A 24797-nucleotide genomic window follows, 5' to 3' on the forward strand; every position below is an offset into this window, starting at 1 on the left:
ACGCAGCGACTGTCTGATGCTCAGATTGCTCTAATTCCTATTGTAAAATGATTGATCAGCTCAGGAAGGATGCCTCTCCTCAGAGTCACCTTCTTATTCCTGGCTGCTGCCACCAGGCCAGCTGCGAGCACGAGCCACAGAGGACAGAGAGCAGCACGGATTGCAGGTGGGGAGCCAAAGACAAGGTTTTAGGATCACCTGAATACGGTGATGTTAGCATCCACTTTGTCCCAGCTGTACTAAAATGGTGCAATCTGCAACCTGGTGTTCTGGCAAATGTTTTAGCTTCTTTCCAATTAAAAGAATATCATGTGGCTTTCATCTACAGGTTGACCTGTGGGTAATTTAAGGGATTTAACTAGATAGAAGAGAATTCAAATATATCTGCTGACTTCTGTGTCGTGTGGATGATTAACTGAATTACAGATGTTATCAGGAGGGGCAGCCTATGAAACCCAAGTAGCACCTTACTTATTATTATTGGAAATAGTGCTGGTGTTACTTGTATTACATCCAGATCTGGGGGATCGAGGTCAGAACTCGTGTACATGCAAGAACAAGAAAGCAGTCACAGCCTAAAACTCTTAGCCCCACTTAGAAATACTAATTCTGCCTTCCTGTGCATTTATCAATCTGGGGAGCAAGATGAAAAGCTCATTTAGAATTAATCTGAAAAAGAAATAATTTAGGAAATATCCATAAACCGGGCAAGTCTGCAACAAGCACATTCTAGCTTTGTCTTGTTATCTTTGTTTTCCTCCAGACCTTATCATTGCTAAGGAATTTAATCGCAAAAATGACAAGTAGCTGGAAGTATGAATCAGGCTGGCATTGAATAAGAAGCCATACTTACACAACTTTGACAAATACAAAATATAATGATTCCTCCAGAGCCTCAGTGCAGACAGGGGCTGTATAAGTTTGCTTGCATTGAAATCTCCACCTTTGGGTGGGATGCAGCATTCTGAAGGCTTATATCACTCAGCACCCAAAGGTTCCACTATCTTTTAATCAAGAATTAAGACACAAGCTCATTCCTGGTTCTTGAATTTTCAGATAATCAAGATTATTCACTGTGAATAAGATAACAAGCTCTAGTGTAGAACTCCAGCCTAGCCAATACAGGAGTCAAGCCATGCACCTGTGCCCATCCTTGCGTAAACACCGCAGCAGGAGGAAAGGCTGAACACGTGCCCAGGCACACATGGACATCTACCCTTTTGCTTGCTGTTGACATAAAATTTGGCCCTCCCCTGACAACTTTTTTTTTTTTTCAAAAGCTTGCATAAGAATCCAGCTCCGGCAACCAGGCACCGAAGAACACCAGCATCATGAGCCACGCCGTACCTCTCCACGTGAAGCTAAGAGGGTGCAGAGAAGAGAGCCTGAGAAAGGCTGCCCTGTACTGTCCTTAAAGCCAGGAGAGGTGCAGTGCAAAGGAAAGCCCCTGCCTGCAGGACTGTGGCAATCTACCTAAAAAAATATATCCTCTTTAAACTATTAGCTGCTCACGCTTCCCCAGATTCTCTGTTGAACCACAGCACAGAGCCCTAATAAGGGAAACCCCTTCCCTCTGAGCCTTAACAGACCAAGTACAGAGATACTTGACTCTGCTCATTAAAAAAAAAGGAATGTTTCATCTAATTGCCACTGCTTTTCAGGCTGCTTCAACAACTCAACTTATTACGCTATACTTCAGATATGCGCTTTGAGGAGGTTTAATTCTTATCTTTAGATTTGCTGATAGCACAAAGAAGCCTGGCTGATTTACTGAACAGCTCTGTGCCTTTGATAATAGTATTTGCCTTTGCTTCTTCTGTGATTAGAAAATTTGCACAGGCACAAAGCCGAGATCATTAAATTGAAGGACTTCATTTCTGACTTTACTTACTGTATAAAGCACCAATCTTTGTCCTGTTTCCAGCACCTGAAAGGAGGTACTTATTTGCAACTAAATCATGTTTTCCATCCTTCTCTCCTGGCTTACCAGCCTTTCCCCTCTCTCATAACAAGCTTGATGCTCTCTGCGGGCCTTTGTGCTCCAGGATAGTCATTTTGAACAAGCTCTTAACTCAGTCTTACAGATAATTTTCATTCTTCTGTAAGGCAGAAAAAAATGCAAGAAAACATATAAACAACTCTTAGGGGGTGGAAACCATGCTAACAAAGAGATGAAGCCCACAGAGAAGGGGCCTGAAGTCCCCATTCCTAAAGGTTTCATGCACGATTTATGCCTGATGAGAGCAATCCTCAGTAGATCTGGACTGGTTCTGCAGCACATTTCATTCCTAGCCATTAAAATCCCAGCCAGCACTCTCCTTCTGTTCACTTGCCAAAACATTCAAAAGCTACTTGTCCTACATCACCTCCCTTCCAGAAGCATCAACACTCAGCCACCCTCTCATCCTCAAAGGGAAACTCCTGGCCATTAGACAGACAACCTTATCTAAGGGCATTTCTGCTGAGACGGCGATGTTCCCTACCAGCCTCAAAATACAGCCTGCGGGTCTCTGCCACGGCTTTACATTTGCCCATCAGTCAACTCGTGACAGATGCAAACAAGTAAACCTCTCACTGGAATGGAAGTTGGTGTGTGTTAAAGAGCTCGTTTGCACCACAAGGCCGCGGAGGGCGGCACATGGAGACACAGCAATATGGTTTCGTTTAGCTACATATTTTGATGGAAGGGAAGAAACCAAAGAATTACTCTGAACACAGTTTGAGTCAGTGCAAGGAAGACACAAGCACTGCAGCAGCCCTACAGGTGCCCATCATGGAAAGGAAAAGACCTGCTCAGCCACTCTGCCCTGTCTGGTCTCTTCCTTCACTAAGTAAACACAACCAAGCGGTGCCTCTGAACTCACTGGGCGAGATCCACAGCTCACAGAAAGCAGCACTGCCAATTTCAGCTGAGTTACGTGAACTCATCCAGACCAGCTCCTACCCACTCCAGGAATCCGGACGTTCCAGTCTTTTAATAGACATCTGAACTGACATGACTTCTGTTGGGTCTTTCTACAGCGCTTTAGAGGCAGGGAAAGTGTTAATCATGCAAGTATTCAACAACAGTGCTATGCCTGACCTCCACAGAAATCCAAATCCTGGTACACATCTCCCTGTCAAATTCCTTATTTCCCCTCTGACCTTCCTGTAGGCAGCATAGAACAAATCACTCCAGAAGCATGAAGGTTGTCTAGCTGGAAGGCGACATCTCAGATATATCTATCCATCATTTTACAATGACCAGACTAAAAATAGTTCATTTGTTCTCTCAGTTAGGTATGAAATTATTAATCCTAGAATATTGCTATTACACAAAATATTTTTTTTTGTTTGCATCACACATTCTGCACAGATGTTACCATCTTAAGGGCTCTCTTTTGGCACATTATTCAGTATTTTGGATTTTAAAAGAACCAACCAAACATAAAGCCACTTGAGACAGGTTAAAATCTTCCTTGATTTTCTAACTCTGATTACTCTGGGCTCCACGATCTGACATTTCTTCCATCGCAAAAACTACTAGAAAGCAATGCTTAATAAAGGTTATACATGGAACTGCTTAAGCAGGCACTTGTTTGCCTTCAAACCTGTAAACCCTCTTTTTCATCTCAATCACTCTACCCTTCCACAGGAATTTCATTTCTCCATGTTTCCACAAGCGGTCTGGACATTTCATCACTGCCATTGCATCAGCCTTAAGTCTCACAGTCTTTAGCATCCAGCAAACTCGAGCTGTACACAGAGCAGTCACACATTTCATTCCCAGTTATTTCTTAGCAAGATGCTCTAAATGAAATTAAGTACCGTTGTGATTTTCCCTCATTGCAGTATATTTGTTTGTAGCTCTTCAAAACACACAACCGTTTCTGGATCAGAAAAATCTACAAATCGTTTCTCCGCTCAAACAACCGGTTTCACACAAGACAAAAGAACTGCAACCACATTGTGGTTTTTCATAATAAAATATAGTTAAGTGGCTTCTTGAACAAGAGCTGAGTTTTCTAAAGACCTAGAGCTGCCTTGAAATTTGAATCTGGGATTGAAGATCGTGGGCCAAAGCTTTGGCAAGTACTAACTGGCACAGTGAAAGAGAAACCACCCTGGCAGAAGACTTAGCTCTGCAATTGCAAGGAAATAGCTAATCATTTTAAGATAGATAATAATTGCGAAGCAAAGCTTGCCTGTGAGTGATTAATGGGTTTTCCTCTTCCTTAAAGTGCACAAAGGTATATTAATATGGAAACCATTTATTTAATTCTAATAATTCCTCTGTGGCAGGCGTGTCAAAACACTGATCCTCAGCAACTCGGTCAGGGCCCTACAGTTACGTACATCTTTAAATCAAGAGGATCACGTATGTGTCACTTGCTGTAATGGGCATGTATAAAGAGGGAACATTGACCTCCTCAGCTGCGTTCTGATGAGGCTTCAGAAAGGGAACTAAGAATAGTATTTTTCCCCAAATTTCCTCAGCTCCACAGTTCAGGGGAATCAAATCGAGTTCAAGCTTTTGTCAAAGCTATCCTGAGATAAAACCATGGCAGCAACACTCACTGGAGAAGCAGCGGATGGGTGTGGGGTTTTGTGGATAATACTGGATGGACTTGGGGACCCACCACATTTACCAGCAGTAAGTGCTTCTTCATTTCCTCAGTGCCTTTGATTTCTCTCACGCCAACTATGTAAAATCCCCACTGCAAATCTGAGCCTCTGTGTAGCTGGATTGCATGTCATCATGGAAGATTTCATTTGCATAACTGTCCTTTTACTGTATTTGCATTTTTATCAATAACTGAGGAGTCACATGAACTGAAGAAGCCAAGGTGATGGCCATTTTTTTTGTAGTGCTCATCTCTTGCAGCTTATCTATGCGAGCCACAAAGAGTCCTTCCTGACTCTTTCCTAATACAGTTGTACCAGCACAAAGCACAAATAATATCACTGGATTAAAAAGAACCAGTACTGAAAACCATAAATTATAATAGGCAAAACGAAACAGATTTCAAGACAAAAAGTAGTATCTAAAATGGATATATCCTGCTTTTACATAACACTAGAAGAAAACACGGGAACTAAATTCGGCACAGCCTACAATTTTGCTGTACTGAGTGCTAACATCTTAAAACTTTATGTAAAAAGAAACAGTGATTGCAGTGCTGTTTGGATTGCAGAAGATGCAAAGTTCTGTGCACATTCTGATGTATTTCTGTACTTTATATATATGGGAGATAAATTATGTGCACAGCAACTAGTACAAACAAATGAACAAGAGCCAGAGCTCTTCTGGAGGGATTTCAGAGACAGCAGGCCAGGAATTATTTGGATTCTGTTTCAAAACTTTCTGGAAAGAGAAACATCTCTGCACATCAAAAAAGCTGGAATAAAGCGAAAGCAGAGGCTTCTCTTTGCATCATTAAGAGCCAGCCATTAACACCTTGCTTCCACACTCTTGGAAACTGCTGAGACATTTGAAAGGTCACTTCTGAATAACTTGGAATCTTTTGGAAACAGAATATTTTCTAAGAACATAGGACAGTACCTGTTGAAGTTGATTGGGTACAGGATAATGTCCTCAGGTGCTCTGCCATCCCACTGGATGATATAAGCCTGCTCAAGCATGACGACAGGCTGGTACTGCTGGTATGGTGCTCCTCTGTTCACACCTTGCAGCCGCAAGGGATGGGAATGGTATGCTGCTCTGGCAATGGATAAAGTCAGATTCTCAGGGCGTCTGGCCTGAATATAAAGCTGAGGGCGAAAGGAAAATGACAAACATATCCATTAAACCAGCCAGGCTCAGCCATAACATATGCATTTGATCATCATTGCCTGTAAATGGATTTTGCCAATTAAGAGCTCAGAACATTTGGAAAGTCACTGAAACATTTCCAGTTCAAATAAAAAGGTAAAACAGAAATAGCATCTAAAAGCAGGCAGTCATGGGGACACCATGAAGTGAGATATGAATTGTACAGCACCATAAAAATGTTCAGTATTCAAAACCTTAAGGGAGAACAGTAATCATGAAAACATCATAAAGTAACTCTTTTTAATGAATTCAGATAACTGCGCTTGAAAAGCAGGCTTACTCCATTGAAAATATAGAAAACTCTTGAGTTATTTCAATGGGCTTTGGACTAGGTCCAGTTATCTAATGTAATCCACATCTTCTCTCTCAAGTAGCAGACTAGGCTGAAATTCTAGGGGCTAAACTCGATGCCCTGACTGTGCAACCTTACAGACTAAACACTATGTTCCACAGGCTTCAACAGAAGGCTCTTCTGTATGGGGCCCAAGAGATGCCTTTGGCCTGTAGTTCAGCTCTGCAGACCAGTTACAAAATGACACTCCGGCTGCATGCTTCTTCTGTCCTGCCATCACTTAAACGACAGCCAGTTCATGAGGCAAACATTAGTTTTAAAGGATGAACACACGATGTTCACCAGCTTCTCTCCATGTGAAATTCCAGAGCAAAAGGACGATGCACAACTAGTCATACAAATCTGTCTCCTCATGGAGGGTTGTAGTAGACAGCTTGTCATATTCCATGAAGGCTTTCAAAGGCACGGAGGACACATGAGGACAGCTATAATTCTGCTTCCTTCACTCTCCTGCAATGTTGAATAGTGCTCTTTGCATCAAGAACTTAAAAAATCCATGTTATCTCAGAAATGTTTAAGCTTCTTTATGAGCATCAGTCCAGAAAAACAAAGTTTAAATAAATTTAGCTTAAATAAAATTTAGTTTAAACAAAATTTCCATCTTTGAGGTGGATCAAAATAGAAGGCTGTAGTCTCTTAACACCTTTTAATACTCCAGGCATGGATACAAGCACAGCCAAGACTAGCAGAGAGGGTGGGACAGCATCCATCAGGATAGCTGTCGTCTAACACAGGGCTGAGACCCTGGCCCCTCACATCTCTGTATCTGCTTCTCTTCCTCTTGTCTATGCAGATGGAAAGCTCTGCAAAACCAGACTATCTCTCTCTGATTTATATATGGGCTTATTCCAGTAGGGTTTTCTAGCCAGTTCAGCTCCCAGTTCCAGTTTCATGCTCAGGACTCAGCGCTTGCTCCTACTCGCGGTATTGAGTTTAAGCTTCTCAGCACCTCTAAAGGACGGGCCACCTCTGCGTACCCTTCACCCCACCCCTGAATTCAGCAGCCTCATGCTGAGTTATTATTATTCACACTCGAGTTAAACGTTTGGGTCTCATATCAAAGAAGTAATCCAAATGTGGGTTTTTTTGATATTCAGTCCATTCCTCCTTTCGCATCACTGCACTTTAATGATGAGAACCTGTCCTGAGAGTCTGCAGAACCTTGAAGATTACAGTGGATCCCTGAATTGCACTACACAGAAATTTTTCCTGATGGCTGAAAATATCAATCAAGTAGTTCACCCCAAACAATGTCTGAGCAGTAGCCTATTTGCTCATTCTTGATGGACCAGGGAAGAAAAAATGATTTTTACACTATGATAAAAGACCTTTTTTATATATGAAACCAAGGAGGAAAGCCTATTTCCCCTTCACATTAAAACCATGATTAGAAAGTCGGTAACATGCAATGCAATAAACCACATTTCAATCTCATTTTTCCCATTCAGTTGAGGAAATGCTGAGAACAGAGCAGGTGATCAGTAAGGGCCCTTTGGACCTGAAATCCCATCAAGGTATTAATTGTTCTCAATCAAAACAGCATTTTCTGACAAAGAAAGATTGGAATGGACTAATATTGCAAAATTATAGCCCATTTGTGTCTTTCTGGATAAGAAGCAAGAGTTTCTCTCCTATGACTGCAACCTTTGACATTATTTCCTTCTAATATAGGTCTCCAACAAGCACAGAATATTAAGGTGGTAGCTGCTGCATGCTTACTACAAAATTAGGTTCATCAATTACAAAATAAGCCAAGAAAGGAAGGAAATGCATTCTGTCAGTCCCAAAAGTTCCTGAAGTACACACTACTAAGAAAAAAAGATTCCTATATACATTAAGGTATTTGTGCAAAAAGAATAAAAGAGACAGAAGGCCATGTATGGCCCAAGCTGCTCACCAAAATGATTGTTGATGAGTTCAAGAAAGTGCTGGAGGAGTTTGCAGCATATGTCAATAAGATAATGTGGAAAGAGTGCCAGAGATCTGTTGGTGACATTTTCCCCCAAGTGCCGAGGGACCAAGACACAAGTCTGATATTAAGGAATAAAAGAGACAGCTGTTTTCAGAATGTAACAGTAATTACTAGAACAAGGGAAAACACCACTTCGGTGTTGAAAGAAATATTTGTAAACTGACTTTGTTTCTGCAATGATCAACAGTGGCCACTAAGCGACTGCCTTCCAGAACCACAAGCCACCAAGGATGGGATTTACAGTCCCACAGACGTACAGTAACGTATCTGCTGGACCTTACAACACGTTTATCACTAAAGGAGGTCACAATAGACATAGACCCTCATCAAGCAATTTAGGTCTTACATGAAGAAACTCTTGCCCAAGTGAAGTATCACTAAATCAACAAGACCGTGACTGTGAGCAGAGACTGGCTGAGATGTTTCCTGCAGCAGGACTCAGCTCTGGAATGACAGTCCCAGTGGTTTGGTCCTTCTCAAGCTGCAGAGAACAGCTCTCCACCTTTTCCCCTTCATCCCTTCCTCTAGGCCTCCCCTAACATTTGGGAGAACAAGGGACACAAGGGGATTCCAATTCCTGTCCATGAAATAATCCCTGATCTCCCTTCTATGACACTCATGTCAGTCCTAGTACTTGGGGTTTTTTTTGTTACCCCTTCAGGACTGCAGTCAAGACCACCACATTACTTTACAAAAATCCCAGAAGAGTCATCCGCCGAAGTGTGGTTTTAATTCCTGGTGGGATGAAAGAATTAAAAAGAACCCTTTCAGCTCCACCAGCCCCTGGTAGGTGAAACATCAGCTACTTTCCCTGCCTAGTGCTCTTGAGATGTCACAGCATGCCCATCACTTTTTCCTTTGCAGTGGCAAAATACTTGTGAATAGGAGCAAACAGGAATGCAACAAGAGAATTTTCTTCTAGAATGAAAAATCCATCTTCCTAGAAATACCTCCATAATTTTTGGTTAGATCTACCGAAATATTTAAGAGAAGAAAGTGGGTCATAAAGATACTTTAAAATGCGAGAAGTGGTGACAGCTTAATGTAGTAGAAGAAGAAGAGCTAGTTAAAATGTTATAAAATGTGAGCCTTCTGCTCGCCTGGATGGTTTAATGGACATAGTTGTCATTTTAGCTGGTTAACGCTTTGTGCTAAAAAGATGTGTCAGATTTCCCTGTGCTTACATGGCAATTTTCCCAAGTAAGTTGTGAAACTGAGAAGGAAGATAAGTTCTTTTACAATTCACGTGGGATCTGCTGTTCACCTGGGTAGTGAGTATGAAGATAAGCAACATTCAAATATTGGAGCAGAAAATCTTGGTTTCTGAGAAAAGGTTTGCTTGCTTTCTAAGTTTCTTTAACATTGCTTTTGTCCTGCTGTGCTGTCAGCTCTCAAGCTGGGGCAAAATTAGAAGTTCAAAACGCATCTTCTCTTCTTCTAGTAGTTTGACTGTTAAAAAAAGGTTAATTTCCCAGGCTAAAACATCTCCTGTATGCAGTTTCCAATTGAAGACCTTAGAATTCTTTCAGAAATTAAAAATCTATCTTTCTTTCTGTAGGTCTTGCTAGGACCAATTTCAGGCCTAAAAATGACAGCAGCTTCACTGAAATCAGCAGAATTATTTTGATTTTCCACTGGTGTACACCAGAAATCAAAACTGGAACGCTTTGTCCAAATACAGACACCATTAGCTGAAAAATATCTTGCAGGATGTTCGTTCTTCCTGCCTGTGAGATGCTGACAATCCTCAAGCATTGCGGATTACCCTGGTTTTTTTCCCCCTTGTGATAAGAAAAGCACTTTTTGCAACCTACTGCACCTCTTGCTTGCTTTAAAGCATCAGTACCAGAAACAGCCACACAGGCAGTGAATCCCCAACCCCAGCTGCAGGTATCTGACTTGGAGATGCAGGACCAGTGCAATTGCAAACATTCGCTGCAAGAACAGAGTTAACAGAAGTGGAAGAATTTCTGTTTCAGCCACCTGCAATAAAGTAGTGACTAAGCGAACTAGTAAAAAATCAGCAGCATTCCTGAAGTGTTTTATAATAGCAAGACATCAATTTTTTGTTAACTCAGAACTGACACTAATTAAGCTAAGTGGCAGCCTCTTATGACTGTCTAACACCTTTTTAAGCTTATAAAAGAAAATGACACTTAGTGCCAAAAATTCCGCTTATTTTCATGCAGACTGGTACCAAAAAAAGAAGTTTCACAGCCTCTTCTGATGAGTTGCTGTGAAGTCTGCAAGCAAGCACTAAGCGCACAGCTCCAACTGCCCAGTGGGAGCCAAGGCATTTGTCTTGCAATTCATATAAAAATCAGAAATGGTTTAGAAATCTCATTAACATTTTAACAAGGTGTTATGGAGTCTCCAGTTCAGTGCCTTTGGAAATCTCACCCACCTACATGAAAAGAACTAGAGGATGAGCCTCTCCTTACATTTTCCTTTTAATTCTGCCCTTTGCAACAGCTGGGAGGGACACCGAGGATCTCAGTGCCTTGCTGATGGAGACCGAGTGACTCACAGACTGCCAGAAGATGTGGTGCTGCCAACTCTTGTGATTTCCCTGTGAGTCTCCCTCTCCTAGGTGTTCTTCCTCAAAGCCTCGCTTTATTTACATTACAACATGAGAATTCCAGCTGTCATTAAAAAGCAAAGAGGTTGGTCTTGCTTGAACACCATCAACCCTACAAGCTCCAGAATCAAACTGGGAGGACAAAAAGGCCTGATGGTTCTTACTTGTGTAAATTTAGCGATTTTATGCTGGTCCCAGAACAATTTTTGGTAGTGAAAGGCAATATTGGAGACAAAGCACAAGGCTTTTCTTAGCGCTCCCTGCTGAAAAAAGGTCTTGGACACCACACGGGGAAGGGGGTATAGTGCTTCTTGGAGAAAGTGAGAAGGACGGACCATGAACAAACCACAGGAAGGTAGGAATGTCAACCTGAGTTGCCAGATGAAAAAGCCCTTAGCAAAGCCTGTCCCCAGGATTTTGTGGAGCTAGAAAAACTGCCAGAGGAATCTGTTTTCCCCAGGCATTTCCTTTCCTGGGCAAATTACATCCAGGAGGAGATGAGCGTGAAAAGTGAATGAAAGAAACCTACAGAAAGGAATTAACTGAACTCTAGGCACTTTGCTCAGAAAGGATTTGGCTGCAATGTCCGCTGAAGGACTTGGATCTGATTTTTCCAGGCCAAGTAGCCCATCCCTAGGCTGACTATCTTGGGCCCAGTTCAGCAGCAGTGTAGGAGTCACTAATTCCTTGAACTGAAAGGATATTTTCACCTGCTTGAGCTAGGGAAGAATAAAAGTTCTTGTCTACCAGAGCTACAGGAAAAGAAAAACAGATTTTGTAATAGAGTTGCTACGATCAAAGCAAAGCATCTTTCTCCAGAATTGGATTCACTCTTTTAGGCTTTTGATCTAAAATATGACGCTCAGATTTTAGCACACAAACAAATCACACTTGTCAAGATGCTGAAACACTTCAAGAGTAAACTGAAATACTTCAACATATATACCTTCCAAATTAAATCAACCCCTGCTTCACGGGACCTATCTCTTCTACCCTGCACACATATGTTTCCCTACCCAAAACTCATAAAGTGAAGCATTTAATACAAGCTTTACTCATCCTGCTGGATGCTGATTAGTTGAAAAATGCTGGTAAGTAACAGATCCCAGAGAAGCAAATGTTTATGCTTGCCTAAACCTAGCCAAGGAAATTTTCTATGGTGGAAAAACTGCCTCACCATGTCGAGTGCCATAACTAGGAGGGTATTAATAGAAATAAAAATAAAAATTCCTACTTGTTTACAATTCTGAATTTAACTGTTAGGTTGCCAGGGCAGAGAATATCATTTCTCTAGAGACACAGAGCAAAAAGTAAGTGCCAAGCACAAAACCTCAGTTCAATGGGAGTGTTTCATAAGAGCCCAATCCTGTTTCTGCCAAGTCAACAGCAAACCAGGGGATGTAAGCCCAGTGTCTAGACACTTAAATAGCCATTTCTGCTCTCTACTGTGCCCATGAAGCAAACGCATATATATGTTTTTTAGCTTAAGGAGATATGCATAATCTGGATATGACTGTGCACATAAGGCCTCAAAGATGACTGCATTTCTAAAAGTTTCATACCAAAATGTTTGTTGGAGAAAGGAGAGTCGAGTGCTGTGTCTGACTACCTGAAGTGTGAGCCCACACATTACTACTACACAGCAGAGAAGCCATAGAGAAGCATCTGAAGATGCTTCAGAAATCTCTCAGTGTGGAAAATCAAAGCATCTAAAGTTTGAAACCATCCCAAAGCCGAACTGTAGGATATCAGGCTCTGCTAATCCCCACACTCGCAAAACTCTGTGTTACAAAGGGAAACCTGACAGCCTGCTCCTCTTGATGTAATATTAACACTGCCCAGTCTTCAGTGGCTTCAGGTAAGGTTTCATCCTGTGCTGCCCCTTCCGATGTTTGGGCAATGTCTACTGACTCCCAACTAGACAAGCATTTGCAGAATGCTCCCAAGTGCACAGAAGACTCAAGAAATAAATAATACCTGCTGTAGAGCTCATGAACTGTGATCTTATCTTAAGATCACTTCACATTCCATTCTTGCCTTTCATATCCAGCAGTGCAAGCCACTGTATTCTTTATTTCACAGTGCAGGGCTGTTCTCAGGGTCAGGAGAACATATTGGTCCTTCCAAAAGCCACATCTCGCATGAGGGCTCCCAGTGCCCACTCTCCAACCTCAAATCGTGTGGTGCTGTGTGTGCCCATCACCCAGTCTTAATATTTGTCTTGTTCAACACAAGGAGAGACAAGATCTGGCAAGATGTCCAAGTAGCTTCAGGATTAAAACAGGCCTGGATACCATTTTTGTAAATACATTAATATCCTTTAGAAGTGGAGGAGTGAGGAGAACCATCTGCAGTCTCTTACAGATGACTGAGAAAGCTGTGCTAAGTCATGGATTTACAGTATGCTCCATCCAAACACAAAGGTCTTGTCAAAATCTGAGCAAGAGACAACGGATTACAACCTGATTCTGAGGTCACATTTTTCTTCCATTTACCATTCTCCTCTGTTTCTTTCCCTACTGAAATGCCACCTGGGATTTGCAGCCCTTTATACTAAGGCGTTGAAATCTCGGTTAAGGTCTCTAATTCAAGCGTGCTTAAGAAAACTGTGTGCTGTGAAGGTTTAAGACCAACACAACTTAAAACTGACCATCCCTTAGCCAGTGATTTCTAGATGGGAAATATGAAATAAACGTGAGTTTGGGTCTCAGCCACCCATTTCACCATCCTGAATGCAGTAGGATGTATCAGAGCAGTAACATCGTCTGTTACTGAAACTTGATTCACCAGAGTTGTCCACCAGAGCCCCACGATAGAGTGGACAAACACCTGGAAACAAGAACTAGAAAATGCCAAACTGTGCCCTGGCTGCATCTCAACTTGCAGCTTCTCGTGGGCAATGGGAAAAGACTGGGCTCCATAACAGCCATGGGTTTCCAGCAACTGCACAACAGGAGCTTTACTGAGCCCTTGGAATTAGGTAGATAACACTGAGAGTAGTAATATTAAACCAAATCTATTATTCACTTCCTATGGAGTGTTGGCAGGTTTTACTCCATCATCCTGCAGGAGATTATCCGAGGACACCCAGCAACATTGTCCACAGCCACCCCTCGTTACCTGTGCGAATTTGCCAGTACACATCACCCCGTTCCAGCGTGGGACAGTGAGACACCCAGGATGCCGCAGCAAGTAGTTGTCTGCTCTGCCTATGAAAGTGTCTGGATATCCTGTCACTGAGCCATCCAGATCATGAAAGACAGATGTTTTGTCACCATCATCATCATTGTTTCCAAACCACTGGCCCGATCTTCCAAAAAACACTTTCAGTCCAACCTAGCAAGAGAAAATAAGAAGAAAAGTTACTGGTTAGCTCTAAGTAAGGACGGGATTGCGGTGTTTTAACAGCCAAAACAGTGATACAGACAGAACCAGAAAGCTCTATCGTTTGAGCAAGAGTTTCATTTTGCTTCTTCTACTTAGAAAAAAATCCTGTCTCGGTTTTCCCCCTCATTTCCTAATCCCAGAAGATATTCTCACAAATATTAGCCTTTTGGTTCTTTGAAATGCGCCTGCACAACCCTCTATTCCTTGAAATCACACAGCAATAAATTGTGTGGTGGCAAAAGGAAGAGGATGACTCAAGAGCAGGGAAGTACTGGAAGTAATGAAGTTTATTGAGGAATATCACAGCTGTGATTAAAGAAACACAAATTACCAGATTGTCGGTGAATTTTCTCGTATTTTTGCAACGACTGTTCTAAGCAGTTCTGTGAGTGCCGTTTTCTCCTATTTGTTCCTCTAAAACCTTATAAAAGTGACAGCAACTCTCAGAATTGGCTCTTGTGCACATTCTAATTTATCCCCAAAGAATATTTTTTTAGGAAAGAGAAATAACAGGAAGCGGTGTTATCCTTATTATACATAGCTCTGTTTCCAAGATTTTTCAACAGATTAAGTAAAAGAATCTGTTCTGATATGAAAATCCACCAAAACAAGGAAAGTGCACATGTTCAGCAAAAAGGCATGGAATATTTTTATGTCTGCAGAGAAAATAATTACAACGTGCAACAACTAAGCTCCAAAGTAATCAAGAAAATAATTACTCCAGGTCAAGCACTCTAAATGAATCCTGCAGCAATGTGTATGAAAGCAGACGGCATAAATAGCGACTGGATCACACCGGCCCAAAGGACTGTAATTTGTTCCAACTAATTTTAATTGGACTGTGCACATGAGTAAGAATTAGGGTCAGTAGGATTAGGCTGCAAGTTTACTAAAGGCTTTAAAGACTTTATTTTAACAATAATAAACAGAAGAGCTTAGGAGAATAGGAGGGTCATTGTGATTCTGAGTTAGATGGAAAGTCCCATTGCCTTAAAAAGAATGACCACTGCAGCAACTACGTGCAGAATAAAAGTAGCAAGAACTTTACATTGCTCCGTTAGTCTTTTTTACTTTAAAATTAAATTAGAGCCTAGAAGCATTTTTCTGCCACCTTAGAATCATAGAAACGTTCAGTTGGAAAAGACCTTTGAGATGATCAAGTCCAACCTTCTTGTTCAACTCCCATAAACAAACACCTGAAGTTGTCTCACTTGAAGGAGGTTCAAACATATGGAAATTTAATGTGTATTTTTGAGTATTTTAAAGCCTTTTCTTACTGTACTGCAGAATATTTTTGCCCAAAGAGCTACTTGGCAAAGAAGGATGATCCCAAAAGTTGGGGTTTTCTTTCATTTTAATTTATCAAAGAGGAAATATTAAAAAAATGCAATCACTGTGCCGCAGCTCAAAACTCCATTATAAATACTTCGTGGCAGTGCACTTCTGGAGTTGAATACAAAAATGAATACTTCACTGGGGAGGAGAACAAAGTCAGCTGCACTTCAAAACAAACCAAGGCACAGTCAGCACAGCTTATGTTTGATGAACACTCAGTGTTTCCATGCAGACAGATTTGGTGCTAACGCTAACCTGATTTCTGACATTGTCCTCTAAAAAGTATGAAAGTCAGAAATAAAAGGGAAATGTTAATGAGCAGTGTCACTTCTTCTATAAGTCTCAAGGTTATCTTACTTTTGTACGCTGCGGGATAGGGGAGCACTGAGTTTGCAGTTACGGCTATGACAAAATACATATTTTTTTCCTAAGTAAACACACATGAACAGAGCAAAGACTCAGCCGAAGAGCCATGTCCATTTGGAACTAGGAATGAGCTACAACAGGGTGCAGAGACAGGTCACATCTAGCTACCATGCTAATATTCAGACATCTAATTTTCATTAGGTGTGGACTACCTGGGAGTGATATGGTACAAACATGACCTGAATTACCTGTCCGAAGCCTGACAGCAGACCTGATAGATGATGGTTACGTGAGTACACAATCTCTTAGGAATATCCTAACTCAACATGTCGAAAGGCAGCACACCTAACACACCTGCAGACAAGCCCTGATGACTGCAGAGGAAAATACTTTTTATATTAAAAATTAATAATGTCTGGTAAAACATAAAAATAACTTGCAAGGTTTTCTAAATTCCAAGTGTTGGCACAAGCTCCTGATGAAAGTTGTATCACTGTGACACTTTTATTAAGAAGAAACATTTTCAAACAGAGTGACTCTTCCTCTATTTCACCACTCAAGGACTCTGCCCTCCTTAGCACGGATTTTATTCTGCTGGAGTGATGTGAGGTCTCACCCAGCAATTTCCCTTTGGTCAGGAGTCTCTTTAGGGTCTGGGGATTTTTCTGCTGCCCTCTTTTTCAGGGCATAACAGACCTGCACTTTAACTCACTGTCTGCTTTTCTTTTTCTCATCATGAATCATTTTCAAACTTGTGCTTTGATACAGAAACTTAGTGGTAAGACAACACAGGCTAAACATAGTAAGGGCAGCATAAGGAAGCACCCATCACTTGGTTAGGCAGACCTTCAATCTCATGGGAGTTGCTAGACCACAGCCAGGAGCCAGTTCTGGCCCTTCTGAGAACCACAAACACACCCAACACAGACTGCTGGGATTTCTTTGGCACAAGTAATTTCAGAGATGCTGTAGTGCTGGCAAAGCTAGGAGTACAACAGGCTTGAATCCACCTCAAGTTCCTGGCTGCAGGGGAAAAAACAACCAGAGGGACTATTAGCAACAGACACATCTAAAAATGGATGTGAATTGGGACAGTTTGTGGGTCCTCTGCAACTGCTGGAGGTGGCTTTGTTAATGGGAGTCCAAAAGGTGACATACAAAGTCTTGCTCCTCACCTCACCCTACAGGAACTGTGCATCAAAAAGGAGAGGGAGGAATGGGTTGCTAGTTCATGACTAAAGAAGGGATCTATCGGGGTCTTCTTAAGAAATGATGCGCAAGTATCCTGTTTGGGCACAGCTGCGTTCTGGACTGGGGCCATCTCCTTTGGGCTCTCCAAGTCCTGCTGACTGACAGTCACCGGATCTACGGAAGACCACAACCATCACCATGCCCTCAGCTGAGTTAAGACCAACTACAGCTTCCATTCCTTTGAAATAACTTTTTAAAAGCACCTTTTATAAACAAACAAACAAACAACCAGCCTAGCAATAATGTTGTTTTTTATAAACGCACAGGTATCTAATATGTGGGATTTAGGTTTGTGAAAGGAAAGGCAATTAGAATACTTTTTGTAAAGTGTAATGTTTGCCTTCTGTTGTACTTGACTGGGGTTTTTATACTGGAATTAAACAAGACCTGACTGGCTTTACTATTCTGTTGTTTAACCAATCTGCTGATTAGTCTGATTCATTATACAATTATTCCTTCTGCATGACTAATAGTTTTGTCATCACTATACAACTTGCAGTAATGTTTAATTTCTTCTTAAAAAACAACTGTAAAATGGCTGTCCTTTAGGGAATTAGTACTTAGCTACCCTTTAAAAAGTAATAAAATGAAGGAAGTCTGGAGAAGGAAGATTAATTAAAATGGTCTACGAGCTGTATCTTAACTAGTCAAAGACATATTGTCCCATATAGCAATTAACAACAAAACAATAAACTAACCGTGGTCCTTCAAGTCTGAAAACAGATTTAACACAACTGGGTTCAATCCAGATAAAACAGAATCAAAGTGAAAAGTGCTGGGATGCAGGTGGTTACAAACATAAATGTTTTTTTAACTTGGCAAAATACCAACTCCAGAAATGGATAGTTCTTGGAAATGCACATACAAGCAATGATTATTGGGATAATGTCATTAGGTTTTTTGTAATAGGCTGACATTGTATTATTTTAATTTGCCTTGCAGAAGTATTTAGTAAGTCTTCTGACCATTTTCACCCTCAAAATCTCATATCTTAAAGGTGTTGCAGTACTAAACTGCCTCTCAGACGAAAAATACTGCAATATTTAACAGGGACATTGGCCTCAAACAGCGCAACTGTATTAAAGAACTGCATTTCCAGCCATTCAAGAGGTAACCATCTCCTTTGCTAAATCTGCACATATATAATCTGTCTGAAACTATACCCATAATTGGAGTCCTATACCCATGACTGGAGAAATAATTCCCCTCTTTTCCAACCCACCGATAAAACCTTTTCATCATACATTTTTCTCTAAGATTCCCTCTACAGTTCCAGGTTGGTTTACTCATTTATGTTCTCCATGATCACTTTATAACCACCTCCCCAAGCAAGGACATAAAGAAGGTACAGCAATTTAGCCCTTATTCTCATCGTAAAGCTCCTTGAAGCTTCTAAGGTAACCAAGATCTCTTTACTGAAATGCACTGGAACTGCGTTTTGTTTAGAGGAGCAATCAAGTGACTGCAATCAACATCATCCTTTCATGAAACAGCCTCCTGTCGTTGGCCTGAAGTGTACCAAAGAGGGGACAAACTAACTGCTTGCCAGAGGGAGCGATATTGGTCAGTCCCAGAGCAATGGAAATTTTCCTCAAGATAAAGCCAAACCTCAAGCCAAAGTTACTATAGTTCATGGACATCCTAACAAGCACAGACCTTGTTTGAGTAAAGCTAAGGAGAGGTTGTGATCCCTGGGAGTGAGCCAGGTGGAATCTATCAGTTCCCAAGCCAAGTGTGCAGGGTCACGATCCCTTCAGGAATCCAGGACAAGGACTGGAATTGCTCAGCGCCCTATGGCTCCTGCCAAGGCAGAGACACAGAGCCCCATTCTGCCATCAGGGAAGTCCCTCTTGTGCTCAACAGGAATTTCACTGCTGACCCCAGAAACTGGGGCATGGCTTTGCTTCTAAGTGCTTTTGCTTCTTTCTGTATAACAATGGTCTCGCAGCTTACTGCCTCCTGAATCTCATCTGTGTTCCCCTTAACCTCTGAGGCGAGGTCCTCGGCATATATAAGCTGGTAATGCAACACTAGCTACCAGTGATGTTCTGGATTTTTTGTTACATGGTGTCTGTCCAGGCATAAGACACCTTCGCATTTTACTGGCCTATAAATAATCTCCATTAAATAACAAAACAAAAGAGAAGTATTGCAAAATGAATTGATGGTATACACCCAATGAAACACACCTCGCCGCCTGGAAATTCCTACTCCAGGATAAATCCCTCATCACTTCTAAAACCTTCAAAAACCTGCACGTATAATAGCATGCATTCCTGCTTTTCCTACGTACACTGTTCTCCATCAGAATCTGTGATACATTATTCTGGGGGCTTATCTGCCAGGAGTTTTTCATGAAGAAGCCGATGGCACTTGAGTATCTGTCAACAGTTGGGTTGAACTTCTTAAAAGTGCATTTTGTCATCCTGACAGGCCCATCATAAATCTGGAATCCACGAATAGGGAACGTCCTGTGAGATTTAAACACAAATACAGTCCCGTGTTAAAAGCTTGGGCAAACTCTGAGTCTTCTGAAAGCATAGAAAGATATTAACAAGTAGCTAAGTCACATTTCCTTTCGAAAAATAGAGACCTGGACACTCATCACACAGTTAACGAACGATGAAAGTCTACTGAACATCCTCTACAGGATAAGGCTCAAGGGCCAAGAAAAAATTACTTGTAAGCTTGCCTAAGGCTTGTAAGCTGGGGTAAAGCGGTTCAAAACCCTTGTCCCCAGCAAGCCAGGGGTTCATCACCACAAGGACAACTCAAAGGGCTGTGTGGCAGCATTACCATCACGTTTACTGTTCCGGGCTAGACACGTTTCTCAGGAAAATTTCAGCAAAAATCTTATCAGCCAGCCTCCCTGGAGTCTGGAAGCAAGTACCAAGGTGGCACAGCACAGTTGTTTCTCTCCACACAATCCGCTTCACACGAGACCCCGAGGACCTAGTCCACAGCATTTTGTACAGAAAAACTATTTCTGCAGCATCAGTCTATGGACATGTTGTCAAGACATCAGAGTTGAAGGAGACACCATTGGAGTCACAGGTAATGACGATTTGCCCTTCCAAGGTTTGTTTTGAGATGGCGCCAAGTTTTGCTTGGCCTCGGCTGTGTTTGATTAAAGGGTGGCCTGCACCAGCTTCGCAGACGGTAACGAAGCTGGCTAGTAGTGGCATGGAAGGGTAGGTCAATGCCTACTGAGTCCAGAAAGAATTGTTCAGACCTGAAAACCACAAAGTGGACATCACATGGGCATACAGGCTCTGTCCAACCTGGGGGTCACTGAGGCCCAGATTCCCCCACAGCCCTGATGTTTTTTCTTACTGGTTGGCTCCAGAGATTCAGAAACATTTTTACCTACTGGAAACACTAGGCACAAACAGTGTTTCTTGACCAAATAATTCTTTTTCAATTCGCAGAGCTGTTATCCTACCACTTGGGTCTGGTACAACCCCCACCTCCCATATGGCACTATGGCATAATGAAAAGACAAATACCAGACATTTTGGCTTACTCCTTTCCAAGAGTACATTGCTTAACAGTATCACAGACTATTAGACCCAGTCTGAACTGCAAAGGAGCTTTTCAGCAATTGCAATTAAAATAACAACACTGACAATAACTGAGGATAGTTCTGATTATTCTTCTGTCCTACACAGAACCCATTCCACTACCTCTTATGACTGAGACATGTATAGTCAGGGTTGTACGGATGGTGTGCCTGCTGAGTATTGCTTATTCCTTAATTTTATATTCCTTGTAGAGGGATTAATGATTGCTGAGCATCACCGAAAACACAGGGTAGAATTTAGGCTTTGGGAAGCACACCTTGCTATGAGGATGTGGGTGGGCACCCCAGTTGCTGGACAGGAGGCTGTGCTGCTATCACGATAGACAATAACACACCGCTATTGAAAAAGAAATGATGTAATAATGAAAAATGGCTTCTTCTTTGTCAAACTTGCCACGTTTCCTCAGCCAGAGGGAGGATGCATGGTGCATGGGAGCTGCGCCATCAGCTCGACACTGTGCTACTGAAGCACTACACAAAAGCCATTTGGTATCTTTCAGATTCTCTAATCCGTTCTCCAGTGACTAATAAATCAAGCAGAAAATTAAATCAAACACATTCAGCCGAGAACGCTCTCAAGCTGTTGGCCTGAAGAGTGAGTTTATTCGGATGCTTATTATTTCTGGCCTGTACAATAATTTAAACACCCGGTATAAATTACTCATTGGTAGTCACATTCATTCCTGAGGCTTTTCTTCTAGATTATGCTAACGTCAAGAAGAAATGACAGAAGAATAACTCACTTGTTTCTGGGCAGTGTTCTGTATTGTCCATTTGCCCCTTTTCCCCAGTAGCTGTTTTGGCCTCCCTGGGAGCCAAAGTTGCTGCTTTCTCCAACAAAAATAGAGCGTGTAACCTCCAGGCTGGAGCCTTCATCTGTCGGGAAAGTCCCATCACTACAAGTAAAGAAATAGCAGGTAATCTTGCAGCAAGCACAACAGATTAATGAACACTTTGAATTACACCACAGACACAGTAGAATTTCCTTCTCAATTTGGAAAGAAAAGTGCACGCACTGGTAATGTGCGTTAACAATGTGCTTTAACATCTCTTCAGAAGCCAGCAAGTTAGTGCTGAGGTAGCTTAGTGCTCAGATGTCAGTAATTCTGGTAACTCAATCAGGTTAAAAACAGTTCTCTCTATATATATATATACCCCCACACACATATGTGTGTATATATATAATTTCTCTGTATTGAGTTGCTTTCTAAATTTTTAGCTACATCCCTGAGGTGAGAGCCAAATAGCACTGATTCTCTTTGCCTGCAGAAGGCTTCAGATATAGCATAATTTTGCAGCTCTTTTGCAAGAGGGTTTGAAACAAGAGCAGCAGGAGCATGGTAGACACCAGCAGAGGAGACAGGAGACCTGCTGTGTCACCACGTGGGATCATCCCCGCCACCCTGCCCTGGGAGCACATGAGCTATGGGTGATGCTGCTCTGCCAGGCTAGAACAGAAAAGAAATCTCCCTGAAGGCAGATCCAGATGTTTAGTCTACTGGTCAGCACCTAGTGCCCAAAAGGAAATATTCAGCAATTACAACGTATTCCCAAGGCATGCTGAGGCAAAGAGAATGAAAGGCTAAATTGCCCCTTGTTTAATGGCTGTGCAAGGAAGATTTGATGAGGTCTGGGAGGAAAAACATGAGTTTTTTCTCATGCCTTACAGGAATTACCAGAGTAGTGTCTCAGCTTCCATTCTGGAGCCTCTTAACTGGTGGAAATAACTGGAAGAAGGTCGATTTTAAGAAATTACCTTGCAAGAGTGAGTCCAATTCCATTGTCTGAAAACCTGGGACAGAAGATACACAATGCTGTAAACGACGAGGAATGTCTGCAGTGAATTTGGCCCGCAGACCTATTTATGTCTGCCGCAGGGGGAATGATAAAACACATAATTACAGTAACCTACCCCGAGTTGCAGAAAATAATGTCACCACCTCTGGCCCAGGCCCCATGGTCATTATTTTTAAAAGCAATAAGACCATCAAGCACCGCAGGAACTCGTGGCTTTTCAGGATCAGCATCTTGATGTGGGTGAAACCTGAAGCAAGAAGCTTAGTTAATGGGGCACAGAAGACACAGGAACCAACCTCAGACAGAGGATGTCTTGCCTGGCAGACCTCATTTGCCTTCTAAATATTAGTGTAATGAGCCTAAAGAGATGACATGCCCTGGATTAGATCCAGACTATTAGGTTGATTCATCTCTGTGTTTTGGTGCAAAGTAGAAAACAAGAAACATTCATAAGGTGAATGAACAGCAGATTTCTCACTAGAGTTCATTGGGTCCAGAGCTACTCCTCAGTTTGATTCAGGGTGATTTACAGGCATAGAAAACATTTTTCCCAAGTCACTTGGGTCCTTTTGCAATTGTTCTTACAAGGCCCATTGAGAATTCCTGGATTGATGCTAGAAAATCAATTAGGCGCTTTCAAGAATCTCATTCAGCAGAGATAACAGAGTAATTGGAGCTGCTTTCCTTGCATGGTACAGATTAGACCTCCATATGCTTCTGTCTCTGCTGAGCTTTCATACAAAAAAAGCATTTGCCCTGGGAATCAGGTGCTTCTCCATTACTTCCAGGATATTTCCTGCCATACTGGCTGTTAATGGTAAACTTGCGCTGTGTTTGGAAAAAAAAACACCATTGCTTTTTCTGAGTCTACTCTCACCTCCTTCTCCTTCCAGCCCACGTCCCAAGGGAGGTCCCACCTCAGTGCCCAAGGGGATGGATGGCCTGGGGAGGGAAGTCTCGCAAAGGGAGGCAAAGTCACCCTTTCCTTTCAGCAATACCGGAGCATTAAGACGATATGATGGAGGAGGAAAAAAACAAGGCTCGACCAGGAGAAGCGGCGACTTCCGCCACCTGCTCCTCACACAGTAAATGAGAAAATGGCCTTAATTTACCTGCTTCTACTCTGCAAAAAGAAGCTTAGAGATTTTAAAGCAGCTGACAAAAAGCTTTGAGGCTACTTTATTTTCCTCATTAATCCTAGACAAGTCTCAGCAGTCTCATATGTCATCTTTCAGATCTAAGTTCTTTTAAGCAATTAATAAGAAATGTTGGAGTTTACAAATCCACTAATGGAACAACAGGACCTGGATCCCCTTTCAGTCCTTCACTGCTTAGTCCTCATAACCCCAAGTGCATTTTTATCATGTTTGGTCAGCAATAACACAAACAATTCAGCGCATAGCTATGAAGTATTTGCTTCTGCATATCAAGGCAGAGATCGTATGGGGTTTTTTTTTCAGATGCTCCAGTTATAATGAGGCATTAATGATCTGCTAAACACAGCACAGAAGCCAAGCAGCAATACAACTATCCAAACTATTTAGCCATACAGCATGTGCTTACCTGGCATTATCGACAGTGAGATACTCTCTGGGATCTTCAGCGCTGGCTCTCGTTGTCTTTACTCCTTTTCCAATAAACAAACCAGCCTGAAAACGCACGCAACTCCAATTATTTTAACAGCCTGCCCGACAGAGACCAGAGATCCCAGATTTTTATCAATGAACATGGGCAGCCAGTGCATGCAGACACACCCAGCGTGTCCAATCTGGGGTTTCTCTTCCCTTTTGGTGTCACTTGGCACTGCTCAGCATGACATTAGCACAGGATGTAGCACGCTGAAGTCAGGACAGAGCCTGCCCTGCCATATGTTATGCATCAGCACCTTGGGCTGTCTCGTGACTCAAAGCAAGACACTGAACTCCCACTCTCTCCCTCTTTCCCTCACAGAAAGCAATAAGGGACTATGCCAAACTCTTGATCATTTTTTGGAAAAAGAGTGTTGTTAAGAAGGCAGGTTTTAAATAAAGAGTGACGAGTCCCTCGGCACCCAAAAGAGAACATGAGCTGCTGTGGCCAACTGAAAGGCTTTGGGCTAGAGCAGCAGCTGTCAAGGACCAAGATGTAAAGTACACAAAGCACAGAGAAATAGCACTGATTTCAATCTAGAATCCTGAGAAATAAGTTAAAAATACTTTTTATAGCTTACAGGTTACTTTTTCATGTCAACAGTGTATTTTAGGGGGAAGTGTTTTTCTTGGAATTACCTTTGAATTTTTGGTCTCATTTTTCAAAGGTGATGAGCAGGCACCGGCACAAACAACTTTTGCTCATCTCCCTGTGTCCTTGCACCACTGGGGCCAACAG

At 42.0% G+C, this 24797-nt stretch overlaps 2 protein-coding genes across 7 annotated transcripts in view; both read right to left on the minus strand.

The window, feature by feature from the left end:
- The window catches only part of CEMIP (cell migration inducing hyaluronidase 1), a 110225-nt gene that overhangs the window by 74232 nt on the left and 11196 nt on the right, over positions 1–24797 (minus strand). The gene's annotated exons all lie outside the window — the stretch shown is intronic.
- The window catches only part of LOC104059997 (cell surface hyaluronidase-like), a 58943-nt gene that overhangs the window by 14680 nt on the left and 19466 nt on the right, over positions 1–24797 (minus strand). For all 6 annotated transcript variants that reach the window (XR_008451797.1, XM_054077114.1, XM_054077112.1 and 3 more), the window contains 7 exons: positions 23994–24079; positions 22546–22677; positions 22390–22425; positions 21377–21529; positions 19347–19524; positions 13835–14050; positions 5543–5751 (listed from right to left, as the gene is read on the minus strand). Coding sequence is in view for 5 of the 6 variants with exons in the window: in XM_054077114.1 (XP_053933089.1) it covers positions 5543–5751; positions 13835–14050; positions 19347–19524; positions 21377–21529; positions 22390–22425; positions 22546–22677; positions 23994–24079 (1010 nt within the window). In the remaining variant the exon portion in view is untranslated. The remainder of the gene's footprint in view (positions 1–5542; positions 5752–13834; positions 14051–19346; positions 19525–21376; positions 21530–22389; positions 22426–22545; positions 22678–23993; positions 24080–24797) is intronic.

Source organism: Cuculus canorus, chromosome 12 (assembly GCF_017976375.1).
Source record: "Cuculus canorus isolate bCucCan1 chromosome 12, bCucCan1.pri, whole genome shotgun sequence".
NCBI classification, from domain to species: domain Eukaryota; kingdom Metazoa; phylum Chordata; class Aves; order Cuculiformes; family Cuculidae; genus Cuculus; species Cuculus canorus.